Source organism: Motacilla alba, chromosome 5, assembly GCF_015832195.1.
Source record: "Motacilla alba alba isolate MOTALB_02 chromosome 5, Motacilla_alba_V1.0_pri, whole genome shotgun sequence".
Classification (NCBI taxonomy): Eukaryota; Metazoa; Chordata; class Aves; order Passeriformes; family Motacillidae; genus Motacilla; species Motacilla alba.
The window spans coordinates 40,443,637-40,466,251 of record NC_052020.1 but is presented as its reverse complement, the minus strand read 5'-3'; the positions used below and the strand labels follow the sequence as shown (position 1 = coordinate 40,466,251).

At 46.9% G+C, this 22,615-nt stretch overlaps 3 protein-coding genes across 4 annotated transcripts; 2 read left to right on the top strand and 1 right to left on the bottom strand.

Moving 5' to 3' along the window:
* Nucleotides 1-53: 53 nt before the first annotated feature.
* Nucleotides 54-17,564, top strand: VIPAS39 (VPS33B interacting protein, apical-basolateral polarity regulator, spe-39 homolog). Of its 2 annotated transcripts, XM_038138060.1 has the most exons (20): nucleotides 54-175; nucleotides 319-411; nucleotides 872-971; nucleotides 2,250-2,393; nucleotides 3,362-3,400; nucleotides 3,759-3,823; nucleotides 5,737-5,793; nucleotides 6,714-6,806; nucleotides 7,478-7,511; nucleotides 7,956-8,058; nucleotides 8,147-8,174; nucleotides 8,337-8,410; nucleotides 8,970-9,045; nucleotides 9,335-9,469; nucleotides 9,933-9,974; nucleotides 10,370-10,459; nucleotides 10,864-10,950; nucleotides 13,547-13,636; nucleotides 13,951-14,055; nucleotides 14,322-17,564. In XM_038138060.1, the coding sequence occupies exons 2-20, from the start codon at nucleotides 319-321 to the stop codon at nucleotides 14,340-14,342; spliced, it is 1,476 nt and encodes a 491-aa protein (XP_037993988.1). In that variant the 5' UTR covers nucleotides 54-175; the 3' UTR covers nucleotides 14,343-17,564. The 2 variants fall into 2 exon arrangements, 1 of the variants encoding a protein (XP_037993988.1); XR_005257071.1 differs by lacking the exon at nucleotides 54-175 and having other exon boundaries at nucleotides 184-411; nucleotides 13,923-14,055; nucleotides 14,322-14,463.
* Nucleotides 15,669-21,791, top strand: NOXRED1 (NADP dependent oxidoreductase domain containing 1). Its single transcript, XM_038139278.1, is given in 7 exon segments — nucleotides 15,669-15,682; nucleotides 16,501-16,623; nucleotides 17,544-17,634; nucleotides 17,637-17,703; nucleotides 17,706-17,765; nucleotides 18,323-18,486; nucleotides 18,488-21,791. Coding segments are annotated over 7 exon segments (774 nt in total). The 3' UTR covers nucleotides 18,743-21,791.
* On the bottom strand, nucleotides 18,746-22,579 carry SAMD15 (sterile alpha motif domain containing 15). Its single transcript, XM_038139277.1, has 3 exons — nucleotides 22,412-22,579; nucleotides 22,158-22,256; nucleotides 18,746-20,205 (listed from the first exon to the last, which is right to left on the bottom strand). The coding sequence occupies exons 1-3, from the start codon at nucleotides 22,577-22,579 to the stop codon at nucleotides 19,939-19,941; spliced, it is 534 nt and encodes a 177-aa protein (XP_037995205.1). The 3' UTR covers nucleotides 18,746-19,938.
* Between the last annotated feature and the right edge of the window lie 36 nt (nucleotides 22,580-22,615).

The window sequence follows — 22,615 nt, the reverse complement described above, 5'->3', positions numbered from 1 at the left end:
TGGTAAAGTGTGGTAATGCGGCCCGCGGGGCACGCCGGGACTGGTAGTGCGTGAGCGAGGAGCGGCCGCACAGCGCCCGGCGGGAGAACTACATGTCCCGGCGTGCTCCGCGCGCGGCTGCCCCACCCCGCCCTGCCCTGCTGCGAGGCGCTGCCGGCGCGGGAGGGGCGGCGAGGTGAGAGAGGGGCCGGGGCGGCGGGGCCGGGCCCTGGGCCAGGGGCGGCGGTGGGTGGTGGTACCCCCGAGGCAGCCACTCCCTCCCTCCATCCCTCCCTCCGTCTCTCCCTCTGCTGAGGCGGCCGCGCGGTGCCGTTGCAGATGAGCAGGGTGCGGGCGGACGAGGAGGAGTACTGGCACAGCTCCAAGTTCCGGGCCTTCACCTTCGACGATGAGGATGACGAGCTCTCGCAGGTAGGGAGCGTCCGACCCTGGAGCTGCCCGTAAGACACCCTCGCCGGGGGGCCCCCGTAGCCGTCCCAGCCCGGGTGTCAGGCCTGCCCGTCGCGGAGGGTTGATGTTCTGTAGGTGGATTGTCACCTCCCGCCCACTGCGGAGGGTACCAAGGGCTCCCGTCTCTCTCCACAGTAGCCAGTCCGAAATCTCAGTAGGACCTGGTTCCTCACCCGCGCACCAAACTACATCTCCCGCTGGTTGAGCTGTAGTGTCCATGTAGGTGTCCTTGTCCAGTGGTGAGGAAGGGCTCTTACGTCTACTGCACAGCTACAGGACTAAAGTACCATCCCAAGAAGAAGCAATGGAAGCTGAAGAAGCTGTATTCAAAGTTCTTTGGGAGATGTTTGATGATAGTAGGAAACGAAGCGCATTCCGCAATTCTGGTGGTCCTTATGTAAGGTCACTCTTTTGTGTGTAGCTAAAGGAATCCAAACGGGCAGTGAACAGCCTTCGGGATATTGTCGATGATGATGATGATGACCTCGAGAGAGTCAGCTGGAGTGGAGAACCTGTGGGAAGTAAGTGCAGAAGTACTGCAAATTATCTTTGAGACAGAGGGGGTTTGAATTTGCTGCTTAAGTCAAGTCAGGAGTATTATTTGCTATGTAATCCTGCATATCTAATCTGATTCGAGTCTCCCAGGTCACATTGTGAGCTGCTTGATTTACCTGAGCAGATCCACTGAAAAGAGGGTGAGCAGAAGCCCAAATTGGGTCCAAAAAGAGGAGTGCAGACAAGTGAAGGGAATTCACTATGTTTTTTCTAATGTATAGCCAAGCTCAGAGCAGGTATTTTGGTAGTTATGGACTGATACTCATCTTGCTCAGGTGGCCTGTGAGATTCTAGGCGATCATTTCCTTCACTATTTAATGGCACTATTTAAAGTTTCTGTGTTTTGACGCCACAGCACTTTAAGCAGATATCCAAGGTTTAATGTGTGTTTATAGAATGACTCTTACGTTTGAAATTTGAAAGGGAACTGTAAACATTAAGCAGATGTGTTTCTTGTGATGATGGGAGCGAGTTCATGGCCCACACACAATCCTGTGTGCTGTGCTTTTGAGTTCATGACCCACAGAATTGTGACACTTGCTAGCCGGTGTCAAACCATGAAAATTTACATGTGGGTCACCCAAAGGATCTTCAAAGACTGATCTTCTTGTCCTTTGCTGTAGCTCTTCCCTCTGCTTTCTTTTCCCACCCAGGGTCTCTTTACCTATTGTAGTTTTTTGTCTATCATCCTGATCCTAAACTATGTGTGTTGTGCAGCTGTGTGAAAACAAGGGGAAACTGTATTGAACAGGCAGGAGGGAGACACATGCATTGTTGCCAGCAGCATATGCACACTGAGAGCTGGTTTGTCTGGAAAGGAAAACTGTCTTAGTCTTCAGTGTTGAGGAAAGCATGCTCTTAGGCTTCTGCAATTTGAAGTAGGCCAGGAACTCTCTGTCTTGCTTTGTACTTTTAGAACAAGGACTATGCTTTGCCTCGTGCAATAATATATAAAAGGTGGGGGTGTCTGTGTATTCCCTTTACACAAGCCATAGCCAGCTGTACAGCGTTGCTGAAACAGCCATTTCTGGAGGACAACGTGCCACTGCTTAACAAGCAGCATTATATGAGACGGGAATTCTGCATGGAGAGATGCACTGTGTCTACTTAGTGCTGAGGGTCAGACTTAACCAAGATGTGCTAGTGCAGAACTGACCAGCACACGTCTGGTAATGTTTCTGCCGTGCCAGAAGATCATTCTTTACAGACTCTTTCTCTGTTAAAAATGACCTGTCTGCACACAGGTATCTCCTGGTCAATCAAAGAGACAGCCTCTGGCAGCACTGGCTCCCTGGATGGCCGAGACTCCAGCCTACAGAAAGGCTCTTCCTCCTATGCTGCTCTTCCCAAACAAGCTTCTTCCTACTCCCTAAGCAGCCTGTTCAAAGGTGAGGTTCGTTATATACCATATTGACAAATGTGTTCACCCTTAAGACTGTCAAGGGGCAATGTGTTATCTTATGTAAATTGTTTCATCTGCAGTGTATTGCAAAACAGGGAAGCTCCCATCTCTCCTCAGGGTGGAAGTGTGTTGCTCACTGGTCAGAAATTGAAGACCGTCTTGTGCAGTAGATCATATGCTTTTGTGGAGTGGAAGGGGCTTTGGAGATTATGTCTTCTTAAAATCCAGGTTCCAAAGAACAGCAAGGTGGAGCGCAGCACTGCGTGGCAATCCATTTAGTTGGTGGAAAAGAGCAGACTGCAAAGGGACTGGCTTGACCCATGTGGCCCTCATTTGATTTTGAGTTCTGTAGAGAAGACAGATGGATTGTCCTTTATTTAGAGCTCAGCTGGCTGCTGTTGGTGTTGGTTCAGCAAACACATGACAGCAGTAGTGGCAGCGTAGCTGGTTATGGGGGAACTGTGCAGCAAGCTGTGGGCAAACATACACAGCTTACAAGAGTTCAGCTCTGTTCTCACACAGCAAGACAACAAAACAGCTTTTACTTTGTCTCTCTTTCTCGGGGGTGTTTTTTACTCTCAGCTATGACAATAAGGTGATGAGCTCTGGTGGGTGGAGCTGTCCATGTTACCATGGCCTGTGTTGCAGTGCTATGTGCTTGAGCCTCTGCTCTGTGGGTAGATGAGTGAATTCCGGTCTAACCTCTCCTGGCCTCAGCACCAAGAGAGCAGATAGGGATGGAGTGTGATATGGTTTGCGACGCCACAGACAACTTCAATGCCTTAGAATGTGAGCAGGTGAGCCCCAGCTGTGCTGGTGTGGTGTGAATCACTATACAGGCTTGTTCTACAGGGGCATAGCTGCAGTAAACTGGCTTGCAGTCTAGGCTTATGTTCCCTGTGCAGGAGATGTTGCTGGTGAAGGGACAGTGTCTCATCAGTGTTTTTATTTCAGGACGAAACAAACTCTCAAGTTTCCAGTCCCTTTCAGATGGTAAGTTTTGGGTCCCTGCATCATTCTGGGAGGGGTGCAGATTTACATGAAACAAAGCATTTCCAAAAAAAAGGGAAGTGTCATCTGCCTTATGATGCAAGAAGGGAAACTGAATCATGTGTTGTCTAAAAGTTCAATCGTGGGTCGTTCTTTCCTCAAAGAAATTAAGGAATTGGCATGATGATTTGGGGTAATTACTTATGTACAACTGACAACTGTTTGTTTTAGAGTAATGCTGTATTGCCATTTGATGCTTAAGTTTGGGTCTTCTGCCATGAAAACCAAGAAAGGGATGGGTTTGGAAGTGGGTGTGAATCAGGATTTTTATGTACTACTCCTCTGTGCCTTCCCCTCTCAGCCCTCACCGACACGGGAGTTAAAAGCTATGCCCCAGAGCTGCGCAGACCGAAAGCTGAGTACAAGGTGAGCAGTCTGTGCTTGTTGTATACCAAGATTAGTGAACTTCCTACTCTACTGGTTTCATGGGAAGTGATGAGTTGCTGTTTCAGACAGAAGAGGGCAGTGCAGGGAATATGACAGGGAGCTGCAAAATGCAGCCTTGCAGTAATTTAAGCTTTCTCTGCTTTTGCTCAGAGGTATGGAGCTTTGCACGGGGTCTTGGTTTTGGTTACTCCTTTTAATGAGTAGGCTAGCAGTCTTTGTGGAAAGGATTTCAAAATAGTGCTTTGCCTGTAAGCTGCTTTCATGTTTGGTCAGATAAACTGGCACGACATGTGATTTTTACATTTTTTAAAATATGAAAGTTTTGAAATTTCTTGTTCATGAATCACTGGGACAATACAGAGGGAGTTGTGCAGAGGCAGTGTTTCCATTGGCAGGAATGTTTGTCTAGCAGATACACAGTGATAAGTGTTAGAGAATCTAGAGGATTTTGGGACTAAGTGGATTCCTCTTACTAGGTATGAGATTGTGGTCCCGTGTCCCTAGGTCCAGGCAGCAACAGGACTGAGCTTACATTTCCTGCAGAGACAGACATGCACAATACTAACACAGATATCTACAGAGATTAACATAGACAGAAACCAACGCCTTTATGAATAGACACATACAGAAAACACTCAAGCTTGATCCTGAGCTTCCTTTCTATCTGACCAATTCCACAAGTGGAACATACACACATTGTGTGGGTCCCTCCAGTAGCTGGTTTTAGACATCTGGTTTGTTTTGTAGCTGAATCCCAGACCCCAGTCTCCTCCAGTAGCTGGCTCTTGCATCCTTGAGCTGCTAGGGTTCATGGTCCACCTGTCCTTGGCCATCTGATCCTCCCCAGACTGGTGTATTTTGTCAGTTAGCCATTAATGACATAACCCAACAGACAGCACTTCCTCAAAGCACAGCAGGAGAAACAAGAGTGCCCTGTTGTGTTCTGTTCTGGGCCTGCAGAAGCAGTGAAACAGGAAGGAGAAGGATTATACAGCCTCTTAAATGCAAATGGGGGTGGTGTAAGTGGGGTGGGACAAAAAAGGGAAAGTTAGTGGCAGCTTTTGATGAGTGTTCTGACAGTGACAGGCTGAGAAGATGCCTCTGGCCAGAGGTGCTGGAGGGAACTCTGGTGCTCAGGATATTTAATACCCATCTGTACATTGCTTTGAGAGACTCATGTGCAGAGGTCTTCCAATAGGACTGGGTTAGACCTTTCATCCTTAGATTTGGGCTTTCAATAAATCTTCAAAGGATTTAAAATTCCATGTCCTCAGAGCTAGTTCTTGTTGCTTCCTTTCTCTGGGCCTTTTGAGGCAGAAAGCTGAATTGCAGCTACTGGCTTGAGTGCCTCACAGAGACCCAGATGACTTTATGGTGTCTGAGTAAGGAGTGGCTCAGGCCACCATAACTTTTTATCCAGTGCTTCAGATCGTAGTGTCTGCCCACTGCAGGGGCAAAATTCTGGTCTTTGCACCAGTGGTAGCCTATGACCTTAAAGTGGTCCTCCTCCAGGCTTCAATGCCCTTGTCACATTGTCCTTGTCTTGTGCGACTCCCCAGGTGCTTGCCTGACACAGTTTGCAAGGAGAACAACCTGATGCAATGCACTACTTATAAAGGATATGATGACAGACCTTACTGAGGCAGTAGAAAGGCTGTGTTAACATATGGGCCTTTAGCTTCCCTCCACATCAGCATATGCAGATTCTGAGGGCTCAACATTTGCACCTGAAAAATGTACATGCACACCCTACTAACACCTTTCCTGGAGCAGCTGAATGATCAGTGTGAGTAGCTACATGTAGGCCATCAGTGATGCAGCAGAAGTGGAAAGCAGCTTGGAGATTGGTGAAATGATGTGAGGCTTAAGAGTGCTTTATTTCCTTGTGGCAGGATTACAGCAGTGACTGGAGCCCCAAAGATACAGTCAGGCGAATGCAGAGGGGCAAGGTAAGGACTGTGCACACCCACCTGCTTGTATGAGATGGAGGGTGGGTGGTCCAAAAATGCTTTGCACTTTCCTGTGCTCCTGGCTATTCTGGGAGCAAAGAGGGAGGTCTGTGTTGCTTGCAGCACCTAGCAGGGATGGTGGTCTGCCTGTCTGTTACTTTGCCAGGTGGCAGTGCTGGGATCACACTAGCTCAGGAGCAGCAGGAGAACTTCAGGGTTTTGTTGCTTTGTTTACTTGAGTTGTCCCCTCAGCAAGGCTCTGACAGTAGGTATCTGTACTGCCGTGTCCCTTTCTACCCTTTCTGCTCCCTGGGGCTGGGTTTATTTTAAAAATCTGAGGGGGTGGGGCTTTATCTCCATTCCCACTTGGTGGCAAATGGAGGGAGGAAGACAGAAATGGTTTCACTGCAGCTGTAATCTTAGTCTCAGCTGCTTCAGTGTGCAGTGAACACATAGAGAGATTGTGGTTTCACTCTGCATATGTCTCCTCAAAGGCTGAGGTGAACTAAAGGCTGAGAGAGGCCACAGATGTGGGGTAAGAAGAAGGGAGAAAGAGTTATGACTCTACTTCTCTGGTCTCCTTTGTGGAAAGGGGCCTGCAGAGTTCCCTCCTCCTGTCAAGGCTAGTGGTTTGTGATGTACAGGAAAGTTTTGTCTTGTTACAAGGGTGTTTGTGCTGAATGTACATTGTCTGCTGTCCTTGACTGGGCAGTAATGAGGGTTGACTGCAACCCCTGTGGACAGATTTTCAGGGATTATGTGGCATGTGGTTTCAGCTAAATGAGAATTTCTCCACTCATTGGGAGGGCAGTTATTCATGTTGCTGAAGGGTTTATGGGAGAGGAATAAGTAACAGCTTGGATTCAGCCTGAGGACTGTCTCATATCCCACATGCCTACTTCTTCCTGTTCTATCTCTAGGTCTGCTCTCTAGAGAGATTTCGCTCCCTGCAGGACAAGCTGGTGCTCTTGGACGAAGCTGTGGCAGGGCATGATGGGAATGTCATTACAGCTGTGAGTTCTGCTGGGACCATACAGGGCTGGGACTTCTGGGTGGCCCCACAGAGAGTGCATGTGAGAATGCAGTCAGCTGGCCACCTGGTCTTGTAAGACTGGAGTGTGTTCTTTAGTTCAAACCAAACAGTTACTGGAAAGTTTCAAAGCTAAAGACTGGAAAATTCTGTATTTCTGCTGTCTTTCCTGCCTCTCTGCAGAATTGATGTTAATAATAAGAACTCTAATCCATCAGCCTTATAGATTTTTGCAACTACTTCTTGAAGGTCAAGGTTTAATCTGCTCATTTCAGCACAGAAGATCTGGGACCTGGCATTTGTGATCTGGGGCCTCACCAGTTTTTCTGGCTTTTAAAATATCAGACAGGAAATGGGATTGTGTCAGAGCTTACTTCATCTAGGTCTTTTAATTCCTTGGATTTTGTATGGAAAGGTTTTCCTTTGTAAATTTTGGTCTCACTTATCTAAACTTCAGAGTAGGAGCTTAGGCAAGAATCTAGGCAGCTGTGGCCCAGGCTCACTGCTTCTCCTGGGTGTTGTGGGTACCAGAATTAAGTTCAGTGCTGTAAGAGCTGTGTCTTCAGAGGCCCTTTGCAAAAACTTCTCTAGGCCTTGACCAGTGTGCTGTTTGTTTGTCTGTCTTAATTCTGACTTGTCTGGCTGTGCTCACAGGTCCTGATATTCCTGAAACGGACGCTGAGGAGAGGTGAGTGTGACTGGGGCTGGGATTTCTATAGTGTGTTTCAGTGAAGGATGGAGGGGGTAATTCTTTCACTGGGTACAAGTTACAAAGAGAGCATCTGGGCTACTGCTTTTTTACTAAGCATGAAATATTTTTGTAGCCAGTGTAATGTGGGAGGTGGGGGGGATGGTGATGCCTACAAAGGCTCCAGAGAGGAGCTTTAAGCAGTGGTAGGTGGTGGTGCTGGGATGAATGAAAATGAATCTGTAGAGGTAGCACATGGCTGTGAATTCAGCTGTCAGCCCAGTGACTGGGCTCTTCTGTGCTCCTCCAACACTGTAATTTGAGATGGGGAAAGGTTGTTAAATCCTGCCAATAGCTTTCAACTCCATGCACTGTGCTGTGTCCCCTCTGCTTGGTAGTGCTATCTTACTTTACCCATCTGTACATAAACTCTCTCCCCTGTAGAGATCTTGTTTCGGGAGCTGGAGGTGCGGCAGGTGGCCTTGTGCCATCTGATCCATTTCCTCAGAGAGACGGGCGAGCAGAAGTTCCTTCTGGATCTGCTCAGGTGAGGCTGTTGATGCATCCTGTGGCAGAGCTGAACACACTGCTAGGAACCTGCCTCCAAGTTAATGCTTGCTCATTTCCTTTTGCAGGTTCTTAGACAGGACTGAGGAAGTTGCTGTGAGTATTCCCAGGAGCATCAGCTCCCTTACTGCGGGGGGAGAGGCTGGCTGCACGGTGTGTGGGAATCAAGCAAAAGCTTTTTGTCCCCATTTCACCCTCTGGAATACTGTATCTCCCAAATGCATGAGAACACACTGCTTCTTTCCCCTCTCCCTCCAGCTGTCTCAGTACCGGGAGCATTTGAACATCCAGGATGTAGAAAAAAGGAGGGAATTTCTGAAAGGTTGCATCGGGTAAGAAAAAATGCAAAAGCAGGGGAGAGATATGTATTCTTCACAGAAGGTGGTAGTGAAGAAAATTAAACCTGTGTGCCAGTGCCATGGCTTATGTGGGTCGAGAGCTGGTATCAGTTTTCCCTTAGTGGCAAGTGGGACTAGAGTTGTGGATACAGTGTAGACCAGAGAGGAATCGTTTGTGGCGATCACTAGTCCAGTAGCTTTTGCTACTTGTTCAGGAGGAAAGATGTTTCAAGGGGCTTTCTGATCATTGACCATTCAGATTGTGATAGATGGAGGTCTGGATGCCTGAGCACTTGAGGAAGTTGGTAGCATCCACTTTAGGTTATTCTGTGAGAGGTACCACATAACGTTTCTTTCTCTGGAGCTTGTCTAGGAGAGAGCCAATTGGAGAGGGCAGTGGGTCAGCAACTTGAGTACTCACTAGCCATTCAAGATAGGAAGAATGAGAACTAGTTTGGTATAAAAAAAATTCTTGTAAGAGTACTTAGAAGTAAATGAAGGATTCTGTACTTAAGAGCTAGTCACAGTGTCTCTCTCCTTCATGTCTGACCAGGCTGCCATTTTCAGCTGAGGACACCTCCCACATCCAAGACCATTATACGCTGTTGGAGCGACAGATCATCATTGAGGTATGAAATCTTCTCTGCTGGTCAGGAGATGGCTGGGACTACCTGTGAGATCTCTTGCTTTCCCTAACTTACACCACTTTGGATCTAACCAGCCTGCCCGGGCTAGTGTATTTGTAATTGCTGTTCAGGCTGCTGTGCCAGGCACATGTGAAATACCAGATCTGAGACTTAATAGCATGCTGGGGCTGTGCTTGCACATTGCTGTCACAACACTCTCAGGTCTCTATCCCACAGCTAAACAGGCAGTTATCTTGGCTCATGTTCCCTGTCTGTCTTCCTGATTCTACAGGCTAATGATCGGCACTTGGAGATGGCTGGGCAGTCCGAGCTGTTTCGGAAATATCCTCGCAAGGCTTCAATTCTCAACATGCCACTAGTGACCACCCTCTTCTATTCCTGTTTCTACCACTACACAGAGGCTGAGGTGAGGATGTTGTGGCAGAAGATAAGGTTCCATCTCATCCTTGCAGCCCTCAAAATGTGGGGTGGTCAAGCTGTGGCATATTAAGGAGGAAAAGGGAAAGAGAGGTCATATTTCATCCCTCAGAGAGACTTTGTCCCCTGGCACCAGTTTGGAGCTTTGTGCTCCAAGACATTCAACCTGGCACAGTTTGTCAGGGAGTTGCCTCCTAGAAAGCACTGTAAATCCCATGAGGCTGAGGTGCATGGTACTGGTGGTGCACCAGTTGAGGATGCAGGGAAACCAGACCTAGTTGCTAGTTGCTCTCTTCTGCCAGCTGCTTCCTCCCGTGGCACTGACATGAGCAAAAAGCAGTAAAATCTTGAGAAGATTGACTCTGTACAAGGCAGATGCTTTATAACAGGTGTCTGAACCCCTGCTGTGGCGTGCCCTTCTGAGTTTGCACTGACTTGTCTGCTTTCTCTAGGGAATGTTCAGCAGCCCCACCAACCTGAAGAAGACATTTAAGGTGCGTGAGTCTCCCCTGTTGTGGCAGCACTAGCTGAAAACATGCACAGACAAACTGTATGTAATGAAGGAGCTCAGTAGGAGGAATCTGAGGGGCTCAGCACTGAGCTAGGGAGGGGGCCATGGCATCCTTTTTGAGCAGGGCCCTTCTGGAGTCTCAGAAAGACAATTGGGAGCCATGTGGAGACTTTCAATGGATGTACCGTCTGCAGCAGCACTTGCAAATCCCCACTTCCTAGTCTCTGCAGTGTGTGTATGGCATCAGACAGCACCTTGCCTCTTTGCCTGGGTGTTGCTGTAGGTCCTGACAGGGCTGGGGCACATGCCATTCATGTCCAGCCCACACAGACCTTCTGAGCTGTGCTACTGTTCTGACTGCAGCTTTCTGCCTTGCAGATTCCTGATAAGCAGTATGTGCTGACTGCCCTGGCAGCCCGTGCCAAGCTGCGAGCCTGGGGTGATGTGGATGCCCTCCTCACCACCAAGGTGAGCTGCAGAAAGCCTTGCTGGGGACACAGTCCCAAGTACTGGCATCTGCTACTGATAGCTGGCTTGTTCTAGAGTTACTGGACAGACTGGTTTTATTTCAGCAGGGCCCAGCACCTCTGCTGCAGAGTGTTGCAATACTTTCCTCCTCTCCCTGCCTGAGACCTCAGCTGGGCCTGGCTTGGCTGCAGCACTAAGGTCAGAGAAGGGGGCTGCCCCTGAGCTCTGTTACCAAAGGGATTGCAGCCAGCCTGTGCCCAGCCACTGCATGAAGGGCTCTGCAGTGGAGGTACATGTGGTGGCTGTGGAGTATGTTGCTGGCACTGGGAGAAAAAAAACCCACATTTTCTTGTGGCTGGAAGGATTATCCTTTTGGGTTAACATAGGTTTGGTTCTCATTTCAGAACTGGCTGGGTTACACCAAGAAGAAGGCACCTATTGGCTTCCACCGGGTGGTGGAGATCTTGCAGAGGAACAATGCTCCTGTGCAGGTGAGCCAGGAACCCCTGCTTATGTCCTGCTCTTTGTTGGGATTTGGTGTATGAATGACTCTTCAGGTGAGCTGCTTCCTAGCTGGAAGTGGGAGAAGCTTGCTGACCTTCTGGCTTTGCCAGGTGGGCTCAGCACACAGCTGAGTGACCCATGCCTCAACAGAAGGTGTGGGTGGTATTGAGGGCTGGGTCCTAGCTCTGACTGCAAGAGGGACAGCTGGCCAAAGTTGGCTGGGAACTCTTCCCATGTGCATTGCCACCTTTCTTTGCTACATTAAATTTTCTTTCTTAATCTGGCTGGCAATGGTTAACCTGATCCGTAGCAACGAGGTAGCCTAACATTCTGTTGATAGGACGAAAAGTGCCAGCAAAACTTCAGGTCTGGACATGAGGAGAACAGACTTCAGGCTGCTCAGGGAATTGGTAAGGTCTCCTGGGAAAATGTTTTTGCAGGCAGTGGGGTCCATCAGTCAGTTTTTAAACATGATCTTCTAAGAGTACAGTAGCAGGTAATTCCCAAATGTTGGAAGTCAGGCAGACAAGGCAGAAGCCAGCTTGACTGAACAGGAATATTCTCTTGGAAATAAGACAAAAAAGGAAGGTGTAGAAGCAAGGTCAAATGACATGAAAAGAATACAGAGATGCTGCTTGCCATTGTAGGGAGAAATTTTTTTGCAGCCAAAGCTCTACTGAAGTTGAAGCTGGCCAGAATTGTGGGTAACAAAAACCAGAGTTTTTACAAATACTTTAATTGCAATGGGCAGTGTACAAATAACATTGGCCCATTGAAGGATGAGGATTGTCACCTCATAAACAGATGATGGATCAAATGGGTCTCAGTGCCCTTAGTTGGACTACGGTGACTGCGAAAATGATCAACTCCCAGTCGACCCTGAATCTATGCAGGATCTGCTGCTTCACTTGGAAATCTATGGGGAATGATGGCATTCATCAAAGAATCCTCAAAGAGCAAGCTGATGTAATCACAAAACCTCTCATTGATTTTTTTGAGCGGTCTTGGGAATCTGGAGAGATCCCAAGATGACTGGAGGCTGGTTAATGTCCCAGTTTTCAAGAAGGCAGGAGGAGGACCTCGGAGACTGTAGGTCTGCTAGTCTCATTTCAGTGCATGGTAAAGTTATGGAGAAGATTAATCTGGGAGGTATTGAGAAATCTGGAGTACAACACAGTCATTGGTCAGAGCCAGCACAGCTTCATGAGAAGGTTCTGCTTGTCAAATCTGATTTCCTTTTATGACAAGTAACACACTTGGTTGATCAAGGGAAGCCACTCCATGTAATGATTTTGGATTTCAGTAAAGCTTTTGATGTTTCTTGGAGTATCCTTCTGGACAAAATGTCCAGCACACAGCTGGATAAACAAGTGATGATATGGGTGAGCATCTGGTTCATGAGTTGAGCATAAAGGATTACAGTAAATAGGGTGACATCAGACTGGTGACTGGTTGCTAGTGGGGTTTCACAGGGCTTCAACCTTGGCCCTGTGCTTTTCAACATCTTCATAAATGACTTGGATGCACAACTGGAGGAGACACTAAACAAGTTCATAGGTGATACAAAGCTGGGAGGAATTGTTTTTAATCCCTAGAAGGCAAGGAGGCTCTGCAGAGAGGCCTCAACAAATTAGAGGGCTGGGCAGTCACCGAAATTAAATGGAGTTCAGCAAGGGAAAGTGACGGATTCTGCATCTGGCATGGGGCAACACTGGATGTACAGACAGACTGGGGAATGAGAGACTGGAGAGCAGCACCATGGATCCTGGTCACTGGCAAGTTGGACATGAGCCAGCAGTGCCCTGGCAGCCAGGAGGGCCAGCATTGTCCTGGGGTGCATCAGGCACAGCGTGGCCAGCTGGGCAAGGGGGAGGGGATTGTCCTGCTCTGCTCCGCACTGGGGCAGCCTCACCTTGAGAGCTGGGGGCAGTTTTGGGTGCCACAATATAAGAAGGTTATAAAGCTATTAGAGAGTCTCTAAAGGAGGGCCATGAAGATGCTGAAGGGCCTTGAGAGGAAACCGTATGAGAAGCAGCTGAGGTTACTTGGTCTGTTCAGCCCGGAGAAGAGGAGACTGAGGGGAAACCTCATTGCAGTCTACACCTTCTTTGTGAGGGGAAGAGGGGGGGGTGACCAGTGACAGGACTCAAGGGAGTGGCCTGAAATTGTGTCAGGGAAGGTTTAGGTTGGATATTGGAAAGAGGTACTTCACCCAGAGGGTGATTGGGCACTGAAAAAGGCTCCCCAGGGAAGTGGTCACAGCATGAAGCCTGACAGAATTCAGAAGCATTTGGACAAAGCTCTCAGGCACATGTTCTGACCCTTGAAAATGGTGCTGCACTGGGACAAGAGTTGGACTCTATGATCTTTGTGGGTCCCTTCTAACTCGGCTTTTTCTATGATTCTGAGCTTTGTAAGCAATGCCTCTGGGATCCTGAGCAGTCTTGTTGAGGTCACTTGTTCCCTAAAGAAGGGGCCAACTCTGTGTGACCAGCAACCTTGAAAGGTTTAGGAACTGGGGTGAGGGAATGAGGCAGGACATACCTGTGGAAGGGAGCTGAGGCATTCTTCTGTCTCTCCCAGGTGCTGCAGGAATACGTGCGCCTGGTGGAAGATGTGGAGACCCGGCTGAACCTCGCTACCAAATACAAGTGCCATGATGTTGTCATAGAGGTAAATGGCTGCTGTGTGAAGAGATGGGACATGGGCCTACTTTTTCTTTCTAGCTTTTCTGTTCTCTGCCATGTGCCACTTCTGTCATGTGCCTGGTGGTGTTTGTTTATCCCTGTGGCCTGGCAAAAATGATAAGGTTCCCAGTAGAAGTCCATGAGCCAAGAGAGTGGCTCCTAGCATTTGTGCTGTGAAATTCTTCTGTGTTGGGAACTGCATGGGGGATTGTAGAGTTGCCCTGTCCATCTGCAGGACACCATCTAACCATGGAAGTGTCCCTTTCTCTCAGCTGGGTGCTGGTTTTGCCCTTTATCTAGACCTACCGGGATCTAAAGGATCGTATCCAGCTGACAGCATATAAATCCAAGGTGGAGCGGGGCTCTGCAGAAGAAGAGAAGATACACAGCATTCTCAGCAACATGGTAAGAAATGCTTACTCTTTCTTCCAGACACTCTCACCAGAAACAGATAGAGATTAGGTGTAGGGGCATGGCTGTCCTATGTACTTTCTATCCCTGCTGGGAAGTTAATCTTTTGTTTGCATTCAGGGTAGGAATGAATGGTTATACTCATAGAAATGGCACGCTCTGGCCGTAGCTGTCCTTGTCAGGAATTGGGCCTCACTAAGTTGGCCCGTAGGGCTCGGTGTTCAGCGTTGCTGTTAGTCATGTCTTGTTCCCTCTTTTAGCAAATCCGGTGGAAGAACTGAACACCTGTGAAACAGCCTGTTTGGCCGTCACCTTGTCACTGAAAGAGGGAACTGCAAAACCCAGGCCAGTGCCAACAGAGCAGCTCTGTTACTACTCATTGCATGATCAGCGTTCGTCGGTGACAGTGGTGCCCATGGCTTGTGGGACCGTGGCGTTCAGGCTGGTTGAAGACAGCTACTAAACTGTAGCTGGCAAAACCATGGTACCGATCCATCAGGGTTGATTCTTTTTGGAATCTGATTGTATTTGACCTGGCTATAAGCCAGGCATCACTTGTGTGTATGGAGGGAAGTTGCTGGGCACAGCAAGATGAATGTTTGCTCTGGGTGGTGCCTGGGCTTGTTCTTGCAAGAGGAATGTGTCAGTCACATTTGTGAGTCTTTCCACCAGAGAGTGCTGACCAGTCCCTGTAACAGTCAGGCTGGCTTGGGCATCACTAATCATGGCTGTGGCTGGAGTAAAACCTACCTGTACCATGTTCTCCCAGTGTGAAAGTGCTGGGAGGCAAAGGACCACTTGTTTTTTTTGTTTTTTTTTTCTTTTTTTAATTCTGACACTCTAGGAAAAGAGGTGTGTGAACTCCTGCAGAGAGCCAAGACAGCAACCAGTCTGCCAGTATCCTCCTGCTAGCACTCTGCAGAATTTGGAAGATCCCTTTATCAGGGAAATACCTAGTGTAGAGGTGGTCAGAGTCCTGATGGGTTGGATGGAGAGCAAGCAGGAACCTCTCTCAGTTGACACAAACCTGCTGGCCCCAGCAGCTCTTTTCTCAGAAAGTGTTATGCCAGGAAGGATGGAAATGCACTTTCTCAGAAACACAACTCCTCAGGCAGCTGCTAGCTTCATCCTTTCAGACCTCACTTCAATTCTGTAAATAAAGCTGTCTCTTTCTCCTTGGCCTGTTTCTTTCCTTTCCCCACTAAATACGTTGTCACTCTTGAGTGTTAATCCTGAGCAATTTATCACCTCCCACAAAAGGAGTTGCAGGATGTTTTTTAATGTTCTGAAAAGCACAGTGCATGTCACCCTGGAGTGACATTGCTTGCAGCAGTACCTTATTTAACACCTTCAGTGCCATCAGCACAGATGAATTAATTTTAGAGTTTGTAGGAGAGTTTGCTGCCACAGAGGGTCACACAAACATGAGAGTAGATTTGGATTCCAGCCTCTGCAGCACTATGAACTGTCTTTTTTTTTTTTTTCTGTTGGTGTTAGTTTTTTGTTTTTTGTTTTTTTTTTTCTTATGGAGTCATTTGGGTTGGGAGGGACCTCTTGATCATCTAGTCCACTCATGCTTTAGCAGGATCACCTGGAACAGGCAGACCATGACTGTGGCTATGTGGGTTTTCGGTATCATCACAGCTGGAGATAACTCACCTTCTCTGGGAAACCTGTTCTGAATTTGGCAACAGTCACAGTAAAAAGTGGGTTTGTGTCTTCAGATGGACCAGCACATTTCAGTTTGTGTCCAGTGCCCCTTGTCATCACTGGGCACCACTGAAGAGAGTCTGGGTCCCTTTCTTCACTCCCTGTCATCACATACTTGGACAGATTGATAAGATTGCCTTTGATCTAGGGCCATTTAAGGCGAGGGAGGCTAAAATTAATAGTAACAAGTCTAATGCAGCTTGTATTTTATGTAGCTCATACTAATTGAGTAATGTTATCTACAGGCTGCATATAAAGTCATATAACCCCATAAACTCTTAGATAAGACAAATGGGGAGAATAGTCCTCCAGTGAGATGTTTGGAATAAAATCCTCTTTCTAATCATCTCAGGGAAGAGACAAAACAGGGTTTATTAAATAGCTTTTTATAGATCTTGAAAACTAGCCAGATCCCAAGGCTCGGCTGTTTCAGCTAAAGACTTTAAATCAGCCTGCAAGGACTGGGCCAGGCAGCTGAGCTCTTTGCATTTTTATTCCTTTGTGTCACTCTGCTACTGCCTTTGCTATGTAAGAACAGTGATGGGCAGCCACCTAAGTCCCTCTGTGCCACGTTGGGCAGGCAGACACTGCTACCGGTCTGGTAGCAGTGGTTTGTGTTTCACCTGCATGTGGCAGAGCACAGGTAACTGTGTTCCAGTGCCTCGAGGTGTGCCGGTTCATCAGCTCTGCTGTCTCTCTGAGCTTTTGAGTCCCTTTCACCTTGCCTAGTGCAATAGCCCTGCAGAAGCAGAGCTTTACCTGCTTTTATAACAATGCTTAGCTGGTGGCCTGGGAGGACATTGTGTTCCTCTGCTGCCTCCTGTCACACATGCTGTCCGTCTGCTGTCATTTGCCCTGTCACTGTGTACAGCCTTGACACCTCCATCCTTCCCCTCAAGAAAAATGGACCATGTAATTTCAGAGCCTGGAACTGTCACCAAACTCAGGAAGAAATTAAACTCTCTGACCCTATCTTTGAGATGTCAGTGAGTTGTGTTACTTTATTCTGCTAGGGATGTGCAGTGAAAATCATTCCAACTGCACATTCTGTACAAGATTTATGCATATTTATACATTTATCAAAAACAATTTGTGAGCAAACAAGCTTTATGTCATGGGTGGCCCTATGTCAATTTTTTTATGCTGGCAGACCCAACACCTAACTCATTCTTCTTAAGACACAAAATATTCACATACTGCAGTGAACTCATACAACTCCTTTAGAGTTAAAAGAACTCAAACATCTGAGCAAACTCTACCATAAAAGCTGCTAATTTACTAACTTACATGTGGCCTAAAAAAACTTCACAGTGCACCTTTCACCATGCAGTTTCACTGCGGGATTTACTGCAGGACTCGAACCTGCAATTTCTGGGTTTTACCACTGGATGGAACTCGATCCCATTGTTTCTACAAAAGGGGACCCGAAACATCCGAACCACCACCCTGTAATGAGTGCGTTGCTGAGTGTGCTTGAAGCACCCCTGGTGCTCACCGTGTCCTCATGGCATATCGGTTATATGACTTTTATGTGCAGCCTGTCAAGGACTTCTGGTTACTCAGTTAGTATGAGCTACATAAAATACAAGATACATTAGACTTGTTACTATTAATTTTTAAATCCCTCACCTAAAATGGTTTTAGATCAGAGGTTTCAAACCAGACAGGTCTGGTTGTCAGTGTGATTCCTCCCAGCAGTGTGAGATGAGAATATATCATCACATCTGTGTGCACACTGGTAATTGATACTTGGTTTTTGTTCATCCTGCAAGGAAAATAAAATTCCATGAATAGATGGTGGTCATTTTTTATGCAGGCCTGAACAGCATCATGTGGCAGAATCTGCCTCACCAGAAGGCTCTGAAAGACTAAGCAATGACCTCAGCTTTTATGAATACTGCCTTATCTGTGCAGAGCAAAAACCTTCCTGCCCAGCTTTGTGTGCAAGAGTTTTGTCAGCAAAGATTTTGCCACCTCAGTCACTCAAGAGGAGAAAGACAGTTGAATGCTGAGGTACTTCTTGTCTCTGCTTTGCAACTTGCCTCATCTCACATAAAGCATGGGCCGCCTTGTTGGGTTGGAAGGTGCTGAACTCTGTGTTGTCCTTAGGACTGTATCTCTCCCCCAGGAATTGCCTTAGATGATATATTAGCAACAGAAGACCTGGACTGAGTTATTTTGTCCCTAGATGCTACTTACCAGGGTTGTCTGAAGTAGCTGATCAAGACTAGGGCATTGGATGCAAAAAAAAAAAAAAAAAATCCTATGCGAATATCTAGAGGACAGTTCTTGGGGGTAATGATCTTCTGACAGTTCATGAACTGGGTTATTGAGGATGTTAAGACAGGAGAAGGCTGGCCATTAGTCTCAGTTTTACTTCACTTCACCAAGTGATGCTTGCAACATTTTATATTCAAGTCTCTGAGTCTGATGGTTTCTCAAAGACCCAAGAAGGAGTCTTGTAGTCAGACACTGAAGAAAACCACTATTTGTTACATTGTTAGCAAGCTGCTTTGGACAGTTGTTGCCAGTAAACATTTCCACTTGTCTTCCCTTCCCTGGTTTATCCTGACAGCTGTGTCACTGAGAAAGTCTCTCTTTAGCCAGCTGCTAGAAAAGAGAGAGCTTGTCTGGTGCCATCTGATGCCTGGTGCTCTACTGTACCAGGTACCCTCTGGAGACTGTCCTACAAAGCAGTGTGGGCTGCTCAGCACCAAAGACATCTCTCACTTCAGCTGTAGTGGAGCCTAGCGTGATACTGGATGACAAGTCTCCATTATCCACACCTGCTTCCAACAGTTTCTCAGAAATTCCAGAGGAAAATGCTGAGTATGATTCTAAATCTTCACAAACCATAATGAAGCCCATGAGGAGTGCTTTGCTGAGATTTCATCCCAGCCCCTTCATGGGACTAAGCGGTGCAAGAACCAGCACTGTTAACTCTCAGACTCTAAACTATTCCAGACAATAATCTTATGCACACATTCTCTTGTATGAGTTTCAGTCTCTACACTGCTCAGCAAACTTGCTTATCCCTGGTTGCCTGAGCTTTTGCTTTTTTAAATTTTTTTTCCATTTTTTTTCCTTTTGTCTGAATTTCCTTATTACATAGTCTTCTTGGCCTATGAACTGCTTCAGTTTCAAGTTTCACTGCGTTTCTATTGCAGCTTCAATACAGAACTGAATTACAAAACCAAATTACAGTTATTTCGTAATGGCTGCAGCTTTGGTGTAAAAAACTAAACAGGATCAGGCCCAGTCTTTTTTTTTTTTAATTATTTTTTTATTCCTCATGAGGGATCTTGAGAAAGCTATTGAATCCTGACAGCATACCAATGATTTAGTCAGGAGTGCTCTTTCTGTTGAGCCAGGCCTTCATCAGCACTTCTGCTTCCTTGCTCGTGATAATGCACCCCACCCTCACCACCACAGACTAGATGTTATGTCCTTCAAGGAAAAAGCAGGTAACTGGATACTCTGTCCAAATCCCCCCAGGACAAAGCAATTTTTATTCCCTAAATTCTGTAGTTCAGTATTCTTTTGTACTTTCTGCCACCATCTATCAAGTGTTACAGTACTGTTTACCATGATAAACACTGCCTGCCTGGTTTTGCCTCACAGGAAATAATTTCTGTGGCCAAGGATTAGTTATGCATGTTGCACCCAGACCCCTTGCTTAATTAGGATTGCTGAGAGCAGCTGTCGCCACACCTGTACACCAGTTATTGTATATGCCATTTACCTTACATCTGGGCTTCAGAGCAAGCCCAGTCTGCAGACACTGAAGCCTGGGAGAAATCTATTCACTTGAGCATCTGGGAAGTTCTTATCAATCACTTGTGCCCAAAATCTGTCTATGATTGTTTTTTTGGTATTTTTAAATCAACTGTGAAGCAGAAGTGGAAGACAGACAATGGTACAGTCTGATCTACATCCTCCACTTCACTTAGTTCCTGCAAGCAAATGAAGTATTGCGGAAAAGAGACAATGTGGGAATGGGTTTGGTGTAATAAAATGTCTAAGAGCTGCAGTGGCAGGGCAGTGCACAATTTTTTGTAATTGTGAAAAGGTGGAACTGTACCTCCTTGAACAATCTGCAAGGTAATAAGGGTACAGTCTGCTGTGGCTGCTGGGCTGCTTACAAAGGCAAAAGTGCAGTACGAGTCTCTAATTCTGCCTCTGCATGTCCAGTGGTGCAGGGAGAGCATCCACACCCACCATGGTCTGGGATCCTTGCAAAGTAGGAGCTGTAGTATAGGGCTCCAGTCCTGCTTTTTGGATAAACTGTGAGAAAGTGAGGGCATCTGCTTTCTCTCCTGTTGGTGCCTTTCTCTCTAGGAAGAGACCCATACTGTCTCTGTATGGGAGGGCAATGGATCTGCTGAAGAGAGGCTCCTCAATCCCCAGCAGCTCTCGCACGTGTCGTGAAATCTCCTGAAATACAAAACAAAACACCAGAAACTCTCATTTCTTAAACCAAGACAATAGGGCAACAGCTAAAACTATCCATTCTGTGTCAGAGCAGCAGGAAAAAGAAGTGATATTCTGAATTTTGGTACAGTTTCATGCTTGAAGTTGCAACATAAGGGGGATCTCAATCCATAAGCTCCATGTGACACTGTTAAAGCAGTGCATATCGCCTTCTCTCCAGATTTATCATCAGGGATGGCATCACATCTGCTCTCTTAGTGGCATAAATATAGCTCTGCTTTCATCCTTGCACTTCAAGGACAAACAAGTTATGGATAAATGAACTGAAGTCTCTTCTGCTTCATGCAAAATCATTGCGGTTTGTTAAATTACAATGCAAATTACAATCTATGCAAAAGTGTAAAAAATAATTAGTGAAAAATCACATTGTTCATTTAGAAGATGATGAGTGTGTGGTTGTCTGAGACGGCTAGACCTGGAACTGTGAGCGAGCAGAGCCTTACCATTGTTTTTGAAGCAACTTCTGAGAATTTAACTATCTAATTTGATTGAAGCTTCAAAATAAAATTTGCAAGGTTTTACTGATCTTTCACAGTATTTGCTCAAAACCCTCCCCCAACTTTAGCTTGAGTCTGAATACTTTTTGTGATAACAGAAGAACACCAGACTCTTATCTTGAGTGCTTTTGATATTTAGAATACCAGTACAGTGGGATTAAAACCAGCAGTAATTATACTTGTCCACGCTGCATAGCTTCCACATAATTAGCTGTATAGTTCTCTACCAAACTGCCATTTCCCCTAAACTGCAAACAGTTTCCATCTCACTGAGCTGATGCTATCTCTCTCATTTCTATAGTAACTGTATCAGTTTCAACTGCTCACAACCTTTCGCTTATATTTCTTGTTGGGACATTGTGGTTTTAACTTTTTACCTGCTCTAGCAGACACTTCCTGAAAGACCCAAAGGGCCACATCCTGCAGATCTCTGCATACTTGGATTCTGCAGAATAAATTTCTTTAAAACACAAATAACTGGCAGGATAGGACAGGACCTTAGAGAGCATCTATGTTCCACTGAAGTCTGTGAGGTGTTCCCAATTTACTTGCAAGCTTTGGAAAACACTGCTGGGACAGTCTCACTTCCAAGCTTGTGACAGTGGCCTGGCTGTCTATTGCTTATCTAGAGGAATTTCAGTTCCTACAAGAGGAAGAATGGGTAACAGTTGATATGTTTAACCCATGGGCTATATTACTCAGCAGCTGAACTAACACCATACATAATCCCTATATCCCAATACGAGGGTGAGGCTTACAAAGCCTATAAAATTCTTCCACTTTTGGAAAGCACAAATGACTATGGTCTCTATCTGCCTGTACCAGAAATATTCCTGAAGGTTTGCTGTCTGAAAAACATAGTGTTAAACTGATGCCTTTCTGTCAAAACAACAGGCAAAGTCATGGCACTAGTTAATGTTTTTGGTGGCATATTTAGTTTCAAACAAACCGTTAAGATTGTGCAGCCAGACAGAACTGTGGTGAAACTACATTTTGGTATTGTAGAATAAAATAAACACTGTTAATACTCTGGAGCATAGAACTTCCTCTTCTTGAACTTCTACCTGAGCCTTCTGGTGAAAGCAACTTCAAATTGTGATGCAAAACAGATGACTTGGCTCTGTAAATACAGTCCCTCTGTGGTTTCCACTAGGAGAGGGAAAGAGGGAAATGAAATTTAAGTCAGCTTGTTGATTTTCTGAACTTTTAGGAAGCTTTGGAAGGCCAGACTGTAGCCTCAAAATTCAGCCTTAACTATCAGTGTTTGTTAAAGAAAGTATATAGGTTTGAAAGGAAAAAAACCAATGACGTGTTCATAAAATGAGGAAGAGACAGAGCTCCTGTTTGTGTCCAGCAAAGCGTAAAAGAAGGAAATAAAATCGGGTGGCCCTTTGGCACCTGCATGTGGCCGAAGTCCGTGACGCCCATGGCGGGCAGGTTGGAGCAGTTCGCGTGGATGAGGCGGCGGCCGCTGATGCCGTTGGCCCTGAAGCATTCCTGGGCAGGGAAGCGGAGGGAAAGGCGGCTCGCCTCTGCCACTGCCGCCCCCCTGCCGCTCTCACGCTCAGGCTCACTCACACACTGAGTTCGGGGCCGCCGCTCCGGGCGGCGCCGAGGGCGGGGGTTTCCCGCCCGGACCGGCAGCCCCGCACCTCGTACTGGGGGAAGCCGAGCTGCGCCACCCACTCAGCCACTTCCTCGGCGCTCCAGGTCAGGAAGGGGCGGACGGAGCGCGGTCCCCCCGCGCCCTCGGGCTCAGGCTGCGGCCCTTCAGCCCCTCCAGTCCCCGCGGGGCCCGGGCGCGGCTCCATCGGCTCCATCCCCGGCCACCGCGGCAACGCGTCCTTCCGGGGCCC

What these genes read in the sequence shown, in the direction of transcription:
- VIPAS39 (XM_038138060.1), top strand. Translation starts at nt 319, where the DNA reads ATGAGCAGGGTGCGGGCGGACGAGGAGGAGTACTGGCACAGCTCCAAG. An exon ending in TTTCCAGTCCCTTTCAGATG is followed by an intron (nt 3,401 to 3,758) that starts GTAAGTTTTGGG and finishes TTCCCCTCTCAG; the next exon opens with CCCTCACCGACACGGGAGTT. An exon ending in ACAGGACTGAGGAAGTTGCT is followed by an intron (nt 8,175 to 8,336) that starts GTGAGTATTCCC and finishes CTCTCCCTCCAG; the next exon opens with CTGTCTCAGTACCGGGAGCA.
- SAMD15 (XM_038139277.1), bottom strand. Translation starts at nt 22,579, where the DNA reads ATGGAGCCGATGGAGCCGCGCCCGGGCCCCGCGGGGACTGGAGGGGCT. An exon ending in TCGGCTTCCCCCAGTACGAG is followed by an intron (nt 22,257 to 22,411) that starts GTGCGGGGCTGC and finishes TTCCCTGCCCAG; the next exon opens with GAATGCTTCAGGGCCAACGG. An exon ending in CGGACTTCGGCCACATGCAG is followed by an intron (nt 20,206 to 22,157) that starts GTGCCAAAGGGC and finishes TTTGTATTTCAG; the next exon opens with GAGATTTCACGACACGTGCG.